The following is a 9886-nucleotide window of genomic DNA, read 5'->3' as shown; positions in this document are numbered from 1 at the left end:
CGGCATGTGGGATCTTCCCGGACCGGGGCACGAACCCGCGTCCCCTGCATCGGCAGGCGGACTCTCAACCACTGCGCCACCAGGGAAGCCCCGAGGTCTCATTTCTTAAAGACACGATGGCGGGGTGGGGGTGGGGGGGCTCAGGGAGGACACTAAGGTTCTGATCCTCTGGGGGTGGGTAGAGGCAGGGGGAGGCCTGGTACAAAAGAGGCAGGCAAGTCCCTGCAAAAGGAGGAAGTAGAGTCAGATCCCCAAAGTCCAGGTTGGGTCTAGGAAAAGGCACCAACCAACCAGGAGATCCCTGGATTGCTGTCACTGTCTGGGAATCATCCCCATGAATACTTAAGCTGGAGTGGACAACTGCTACAAAGGAACGCCGAACCCACGTGGATCCACCTGGATTCACATTGTGCACCTGTATCTGGATCTCTCGGCTGCTACCTGAACAGCATTACAAGACTTCAGTTACATTTAGTTCAAAATAACACAACCCTGCATTCTAGATAATTGAAAACTTTTAGACCTTGGTGCAGGCCTCAGCCAATGAGAACAGACATGGGGCCCATCAGGGCAGACCCTGTCCCACCTGTTGCATCAGTGTCCCACCAGCTAAACATCAATCAGCCCAGCTTTGTTCTTCAACACATTTGGAAAAAAAATAAAAAGAAACAGTTTTCTCTTGATTCTCCTCCCCACTCTCCTTCTTTTCCTTTGAAACCACAATCATGCCCCTGAGTAAGGGCTCCTCCAGGGGAGAGAAATGCACTGACTGGGTGAAGGAAGGCCCAGGGGCACTTATTCCCACACAAGCCCTGCGTCTCCTGGGCTGGGGAGACAGTTTTCCCACTAACCTCTAAGAGGAAGGCTTAGTAATGAGCTGGGTCTGCATCTGCCATCTGCTCTGTTTTTCACATCAGAGAAATTTCATACCCAAACCACACATCTGAAATTCTTCCAGGTAAGTATAAATACTGCCTTTCAATCACCTGCAAATTGTCTTCATCTCACATAGAAGCCTGGGAAGCTATGATTAAAGATAAGCAGAGATTGTCAAAGACGGTGGCATACAAAGGTTAAAAAATTTTTTCATAATTCTTCCTATTCTCCATGAAGCTAGGAGGAGAAAAAGGAGGAAAGGATCATTCCACTAATTTCAGTAATCTCGGGATTTTATGAAAGCAATACTGCTTTTTTGTGTTTGTTTAAAACCTGTGCCACAGGCCTGTGACCTTCCCTCAGTGGGAAGGGTATATCCTGGGATTCCCAAAACACAAGCCTTCTCTGGGAATACTGGGAATGGGCGGGGAAGTTACTTTGAAAAGAGAAGCAGACTTTTTGTGAAAGTCATGAAACAGGTTACAGGCCAAGAACAAGAAGGAAGCTGCACCTCACTGGAGCTAGTGAGTGCCTGTAAACACTCACAAGACCAGAAAGGCATGTTCTGGAGACAGAGGCCAGTGTGTGCGCTGCATACCGCACGCGTGCCCAGAAGTCGAGATTGTGTGAATAGACAAGAAAGCAAAATAACTTGAGAGGGGCAGAGTAAAATCTCCCTTCTGTTCTCAAGGAGCAGTCAGTCTGTCAGGGTTCGAAAGAAGAGAAAACAGGTCCCTTACTTAATATGGCTTTAAGGCGCTTTCCTTTTTTCTTCCTTTATTAAAAATCTAGCTTATTAGAACTCAGGAAAAAAGTATCTTGGGGCAGCCCTGGACAGATTCTCTCAGCTGGAAAAACATGTGAAAATATATTTAGGGCTTTTCAAGTATCTTTAAAACACTCCTTAATTTTTTCCTTTGTGCTACAGGATACGTTCAGGCAAGTTAAGGTCTAGAATCCTTTGATTTCTCCGGTTGGGCTTGCCTTAATACTTAAAAAGAAAACTCTGGGATTTCTAAAGCACACCTGGTGGTTAAAAACACTTGAACAGAAAACAAGGGCATTAGTAGGGAGGGTGACTGGTAATTTAAGAGAGTCGTGAATCTGGAAGCTTCCTGGGTGTACATATTAACATATTTGAAAGAAGCACAAAATTGGCAGCCTTGTTAAAATGATAACAACCATGAAGGTTCTGATGGAAGATGCTACTAATTTACAATCAATATCAATCTTACCTTCTTTTTTCCTGTCATATTCCATTCTTTTAGAACTTGAATTGCACTGCCTAGACAAAGACAAAGAATCTTCAACATGCATTCACATAATAAAGCACCACACAAAATTCATCTCTGTCTTTCCATCTTGGTAGCGATTTTTTTTTCGGCTTTTTCATTTGTTTTGATACATCCTACCTTAATAAAAATGCCAGTTTCATTTTTTATTTCCAGATTTTCATTAAATTCACTGCATGATCTTGGTTTTATCAAAGTATTAAGCCCCACTACATGAAGCTTACTTTGTTTTATCATTATGTTGTCTTAGAGAAAATGAAATATATCTTGAGAATTTTCTGATAGCTTCATTGCCATAGGTAGAATTAAAATTGTTCTGTTCGATATATGAATCAAAATACCTCTAATCTTCCAGGCTAAACATGAGATTTTGAATATTATTAACCATGTGAATCCTAACTTTTTGTTTGGCTATTCCTGCTCATTTTCTGCCTCTACTCATTATGTTCACAACCTGCAGGGTGATAAGGACAGATGATCTGATGTTAGCTTTGCTCTCACCACTGTGAATAGGGATGGGATGCAGTCTTTGCAAGGTTCCACTTTGAAACAAAAGAAGCTCATCAAATAAGTTGAGTCCTAGGTTCTGTCAATGCCATTCACATGCATACATGGCATTGCTCAGATGCAGAGGAAAAGCCTAACTTGATTAAATTAGAAAACATTTTAAAAGACATGCTTAACCACTGGTCAGCTACAATAAGTATCTTCATGTAGTCTAAGTAAGTTCTTCACTCATTCCAACTGTGCTGGGGGTAATTTCAACAATAAGTTACTGGTAATGAGTAGACCAGTTGTTCTCATTTAAATAGGTGCTTCTAAAAGAGTAGCTCTTAAATGTATCTTTTGTTTGTTTGTTTGTTTGTTTTTTTTGTGGTACGCGGGTGTCTCACTGTTGTGGCCTCTCCCGTCGCGGAGCATAGGCTCCGGACGCGCAGGCTCAGCGGCCATGGCTCACGGGCCCAGCCGCTGCGTGGCATGTGGGATCTTCCCGGACCGGGCCACGAACCCGTGTCCCCTGCATCGGCAGGCGGACTCTCAACCACTGCGCCACCAGGGAAGACCTAAATGTATCCTTTGAACAATTTTAAGCATTCTCATATACAGTCGCATTATACTAATAGTTCTCTACAATGAGTGCGTTGGCTAAACAAAGATAAACTTCAGGCTGGTCTTTATAACAAATTTCAAATTAGTAGGGCCCCAATTATTGAGTTTACTGTTACTGTCTGATAAGCAGAAGGCCATAGCATCTGGACTAATGTTCAGAAAGGCTAATTGTTCCTATCCATTCAGAGTTTCCAATTCAACGCCCCTCTTAGGCCTTCTGCGTTACATGTACTTGAAATAATAAGACTGCACTTAAAAGTAAGCTCTATAATTCAGTCTTTTTATTAACTGGGCTGGTCTTCTTCTAATTTGCCCAGAGAATTAATGTTTCACAATATTTTCCTTTTGAAGAACTTTAGGAAGTCACTTTCACTAGGTTACTTCGTAAGTCACACCAGTGGCTAATAATCATTAGGGTAGTTCTTACTTACAGCTCAACTTCAGTTTTCCAGATAAAATTAAGTTTAAAAAAATGTTAAATACTGTTCTTTTTAATCAGAGGAAGGAGGTGAGTTGCTTACTGCTTTCAACTGCAATATTCAATTATTCCTCTAATTTGCATATTTTGACATAAATTCTATTTGCAATTTGGACAACAAGCTTTTAGAGGGTAATTCTGAAGAAGAAATAACTATGTTTACAGACAATTTTGAAATTGTTGTTATTAAACTTTAATGATACTGAAACTGCCTGGAGTTTTTTAAGCCGCTCAGAAAGAGTGCTTTTAGTGTGCCTCGTAAATGATTCTTAACAATTATTTCTGATTTTCAGTGATTTTTAAACAAGTTTTCTGACTGCTCCCCAACCAAAATGATATGAGGTTTCTCAGCAATCGATGAGTCTTTAAAAATGAGACCTCGATACCGACAAGGTGAAAATGTCAAGAAGGACAAGCATGGTGCTCTATTTAAATATGATCGGATTTGATGACAGTCCATCAGTTACTGAGTATCTGTGCATCTCATCAGGGGTCACTCTGTAATAAAAACTTTCATGATGGAGAATGTTGGGGCCTCAATCCAACTGAGGCTGGGGAGGCATGGGGATAATAACCTTTTTCCTTTCCTAAAGCTTTTTTCCATGTGAGTGATGTTGGCAAGTGAAACGTGAAAAGAGTTTATCTGAGCCAGGATATGCATGTTTCCCCCAATTTTTTCTTGAGACGAATTGCACTAAATGCTGCAAAGGTAGAGTAATAATCACATTCTCTGTATTTGTATCTGGTGAGTAAAGATTCTTGTACATGAAGCAGGAAAAACAGTCAGAAAAGTTATGCACCGTGGGTCTGCCTGCAGGTCTATTTTGAATGATAATCATTTTTAATTCAATTAGGACCCTAAACCCTGACTGCAGATATCAGAATGTGAGTGTGTTGCCTGGTTCCAAGACCTTGCCTGAAATGCAATTGTACTATATGTAGAAACTTAGGAAGATTATTCTACTCCTAGGAAAGTAAGTAAATCAAACTGTCCTTAACAAATAAAGTGTAACTAGGATAAACCTGAGGAATGTGCTGATAGGTCTTCCCTGACCTTTCGGTCAGATTATGTTTAGTTAGTCCATACTGACAAAACAGAAACTAATGCTGGGACAGAAGGCATAGGATAACTAAGGACAGGTGTGAGATCTCTGTTCATAAATGGAACTTTTATTTGAGTAGGAGAGAAGAATTTCCCATAATTTATAGGAAATCTAAAGCAGTAGGTTATCCATTTATAGAATAAATACATTCCTGAGACCTTAGATTCTATACCGTCACTGGCAGTGGGCTATCCAAAAAAACAATTTTTTTAGACAGCAAAAAGTTCTAGAGGTAGATAAGATGAACTGATATTCTGATTAATTAGGTAATCTCAAAATCATAAACTAAGGATATTAAAGACTAAACCAGTCCTCTCAGGCTACATAAGCATCAAGTTCAAGGATTCCAGTCATAAGGCCAAGTAGAACTATGCTGGTTGAAGAGTTGAGAAGGCTTCCCAGATCAGGAGTAAAGTACATTATCCTCCATTAACAAGGGCACCATCAAATAAAGGACATATTTAGTAAAAAATTGGACAGACTGGTTGACAATGGAATTAGTAGCATTATAATAGGTATCCTCTGCAAACTATCTACAGTCTGTCTTTTTTTTTTCCCCAATGAGGAAAAAAGAACTTCCACATTCTGCTCTTAATATGTAGATGTGTTTTTAAAACCTAGCACATTTTAATGAAAATTAAAGTATTAGTGAATAATTGGTATTCAATGCATTCAAGGAAAAAAATACAGAATATATGGAATATCTAGTTCTAACATCTTCAGGTTCAGGGGACATGTATACTTACCATCCACGAAGGCCTGCACTGCTTTATCTACATTAAAATCAAACTGTTGTAGCACCAGAACTATTTCATTATTGCTTTTGTTGGGAACAACTGATCGAACCGCATAGATCTGAAAAGGAGAGGAAAATAAAAAGAAAGATAAACATTTTGCATATTTTTCATCCATATTAGTCTCTTACTGGATAGAATAATTATAACTGTTAGAAAGACCTTGAAAAGCCAACTAATCTACCTTCTTGCCATCAAGCATACTCAAGGCATTTCAGACCACTAAAAATTAATCCTGGTGATCATCTTGATAGCCTCTTTACCTGAATACACATTTCTACAGAGACGTCCTTGTTAGCCTGGAGTAGCACGTGGGAAAAGCCAACTCTGGTTTTGCAACCTACTCCCCCCACCAACCCAGCCCCAAGACTCCAAATGCACCCAAGGTGTACTTTCAGTGAGGACACAGATAGTTTTCTGTCTCAGGCTCTCTTCTCCATGGGCTCAGGGCGGATCTTTGGAAAATTTACAGAAATAGCCTCATGCCTCAGCTTCTCTGATCTGCACAGTGGCGCCAGTCATAGGTTCACAGAAGCGTGTTGTGAAACTCCATTAATTTTTATAGAGATATAAAATGTGGGGCATTGTATTTTTGAAATAGCAATCTTAGCCATAATACGGAAAACGTTCCCCAACACACTTCTGAAAATCAAACATTTAAAACAGTAAAAGTAAATACATATATGAGAGCTAAGGACTTCAACAGGTTAAGCTGATATTCAATTTTTAATGACCTATAGGTATTTCTTAATCAAATTTTGCACATGTTCTTTCTTCTTGCCTAATAGAATTAATTGACCTTTATCTCACAGAACTTGCAATTACTACAGGATGCTCTATCCACTTCAGCAAAACCTGGCTCCCCCAGCTTTCTATCGAGGGGATTACTGCAGCCAGTACTGACAAATATGAGAGTACTACATGGTGCCAAGGTGAGTAGCATCCATAATGATGACCACAAAAGCACTGCACAATCCTTACATGTTTTCATCAATGGTTAAATTGAGTTTTAGAGTTACATGCAATTTATTGTAATCAGATTCATGGACTATGGATTATATGTGTATGATAATGTGTAATGTGATTCTATTGCCCAGAACACTCAATTACGCAGCATAGCCTATTTCCTAATTATGTTAGAAAATAGACAGCCTACTCCATATCGATGTACATGTAAGAGTATTTAGATTATAATGAGAAAACAGCACAAGATATGGGTTTATAACTTGGAGAGGTTCTGACATTATAGAAAGCTGGCTTTGAATCTTGACATTCAGAAATGCTACCTATGTAGGGATTTTCAAGGACTCTAATTATACACACACACACACACACAGTTGTATATATGTGACAATAGTCCTTTGATTTTTTTCTCTACTTTACGGTTCTTAGTTTTTCTAGCCTCTATTTTAAAAAATATTATTAACTTCTTCAAATCTAAGTTCTTTCTCACTTTTTCTCTTGCTCTCTTTAAAAATCCTTTCAGTGAATAATTTTTGAATGTCTATTGTGTGACAAAGCACCAAACTTCCTGTAACTTATAGACTAGAGGGGGATGCACATATTGTTCAAATGATCACACAAATACATACTTATATGTCGTGATAAATGCTATAAATCACAGGACAGGGAGATGACTTTTTATAGGTGTTGCTGAAATCTGAAGGACAGGGGAGAAGAGATGGGTGGGAGGTTAAGAGGAAAGGCATCTTAGGCAGAGGGAAGAGCATGAATGAGGAGCAAGGCACAGGTGAGGGAGTACAGAGGGAGGCAGAGGCTGAGGCTTCCAAAATACAAAGATGAGGCCAGAGGCGGGCAGGGACCAGATCATGCAGCCTGCAAGGCTATGCAAAAGACTTAGGTCTTTTGGTTGAGCATCCCTCAACCACCCTTTTGTGTTGTCCTTTCTTATTCATTCATCATGTTAGAAAGATAGCTCTCTCTCTTTTCTCTCTCTCTCTCTAATTTATCTTTGTCGTATCCACATTTTATATGTTGATAAATGTATATTTATATATCATTATATTTAAGTTATGTGTAAGTTAAGGTGTACAGTATGTTGATTCGATACATTTATATACTGCAAAATGATTACCAGCATAGCATTAGCTAATGCCTCCATCCCATTAGATAATTACCACTTCTTTTTTGGGGTGAGAACACTTAAGATCTACTCTCAAGTATATGATTCAGTATACAATCACCACACTGTGCATTAGATCCCCAGAACTTATTAATCTTGTAACTGAAAGGTTATACCCTTTGACCCAAATCTCCCCATTTATCTCTTTCTTTTAAGAGAAGCCAAGATGGGGAGAAAAACAAGAACAAAAACACCTGCATTGACCCGGGAGAATCATTAACAGTGCATGTCCAAAACTAAATACAATTGGCCTAGCAGGCACCAGTGCGCTGGAGTTATGTATAAACATTATGTGTTGTCCTTCTAATGTAGTTCTTTTAAATAAAATTCTAGCATTTCAAGCCACTATGATTGGTTAGTATTATATAAAATTTCTTAATAATAATTACCATCATTATTACCACATCAGTCATGCCCTTCTAAATAATAATTTGCAGCAACATGGATGAACTTAGAGAATATTATGCTTAGTGAAACAAGTCAGACAGAGAACACATATGATCTCACTTATATGTGAAATCTAAAAAATAAAACAAATGAATGTAAATAGCAAAACAGAAACGGACTCACAGATAAAGAAAACAAAATAGTGGTTACTGGTGAAGAGAGGGAAGCAGGGAGGGGCAAGATTGGGGCATGGAATTAAGAGATACAAACTACTATGAAAAAAATAGATAAGCAACAAGGATATATTGTACGGCACAGGGAATTATAGCCATTATCTTGTAATAACTTTTAATGGAGTATACTATGTAAAAATACTGAACACTATGCTGTATATCTGAAACTAATATAATGTTGCAAATCAACTATACTTCAATTAAAAAAAAACAAAGTTTTCGATCCACCTACATAGTTGTGTGATCAGTAAAGACCTAGAAGTATGGAATAAACATAAAATAGCTGTTTGCCCTGTTTCCAGTCTCTCCTCTGCAAAACATAATTTATTTTATTATGTTAAGGCAAAATATAATATAAACCTGAGCTTATAGAGATACTTCTTCTTTAGATGTTTATACTACTCTTGCCTGTCCCTCTTTAAAAGAAAAAAAAAAAAAATCAACCACGGTAGGATATAGAAAACATCTATCCTTGTCACTTTATATATCCTAGCACTGAACATATCCTTAGAATATTGTCAGTAACTGAGTTCTGATATCAAATATAACTATGAATATTGCATATAACTCCTGGAGGAAGACACAATTAAAACAGCAATGTCGAGTTTTAAAGAAAAGGGAGAAAAAAAGGAAAAAAAAAAATTTCTGCCTATTCTTACATATTCCATAGTAATGTCGAATTCTAGTGAATTTCTGGGCCAAGTTTCTGCTTTAATCACAGTACTTGGCTAATGTGAAGAGAGTAGTATTGTTTCTCCACCTTCTTATTTATAAATTCACTACATTTATTTTTCTATGAAAATGTGTTTGAGAAAGATGGAGAAATCCAGGCACTCATATGCACGCATAAAAATACAAGAACCTGGGCTTCCCTGGTGGCGCAGTGGTTGAGAGTCCGCCTGCCGATGCAGGGGACACGGGTTCGTGCCCCGGTCTGGGAAGATCCCACATGCCGCGGAGCGGCTAGGCCCGTGAGCCATGGCCGCTGAGCCTGTGCATCCGGAGCCTGTGCTCCGCAACGGGAGAGGTCACAACAGTGAGAGGCCTGCACACCGCAAAAAAGAAAAAAAAAAAATGCAGGAACCTCACAGTGTCACTATTCAAGATGCAGCAGTCATAAGGGGTCTAAGCATTTAAATCTAAAAAAAAACCTCCTTATGAAGGAGGTTTACAATATAAGGAGTGGATGACAAAGGCAGTGTTATAGTGAGGTTGTGCTGAAAAGCTGCCTTTGCATTTGGAAATGAAGCTCCTGGAGCAATGGATCAATCAATGCGTGACTAATGGTAGTTTGCATGCGGAGAACTCATAAAATTCACGCCTGCAGTGGCTGTTTTGCAGAGGCTGTCTTTGGCGGGGATGCTTCAGACACATGGCCTTTACTTCACTGCCACAGCCCAAGCTGGTGACTCTGTTGCAGCAGCTTCACCCCGAAGCCCACTGTTTGCAGCTGCACTGCATCCCTCAAGG

General features: G+C 39.2%; 1 protein-coding gene across 3 annotated transcripts in view; it reads right to left on the bottom strand.

Moving 5' to 3' along the window:
- Positions 1-9886, bottom strand: part of SPATS2L (spermatogenesis associated serine rich 2 like) — a 176737-nt gene that overhangs the window by 52614 nt on the left and 114237 nt on the right. For all 3 annotated transcript variants that reach the window (XM_024124448.2, XM_024124447.3, XM_024124449.3), the window contains exons 4-5: positions 5606-5714; positions 2112-2161 (exon numbers count right to left, since the gene is read on the bottom strand). In XM_024124448.2, the coding sequence (XP_023980216.1) occupies positions 2112-2161; positions 5606-5714 (159 nt within the window). The remainder of the gene's footprint in view (positions 1-2111; positions 2162-5605; positions 5715-9886) is intronic.

This window comes from Physeter macrocephalus, chromosome 2, assembly GCF_002837175.3.
Source record: "Physeter macrocephalus isolate SW-GA chromosome 2, ASM283717v5, whole genome shotgun sequence".
NCBI lineage: Eukaryota > Metazoa > Chordata > Mammalia > Artiodactyla > Physeteridae > Physeter > Physeter macrocephalus.
The sequence above is the reverse complement of the archived record's forward strand: the minus strand, read 5'-3'. Positions and strand labels throughout refer to the sequence as shown.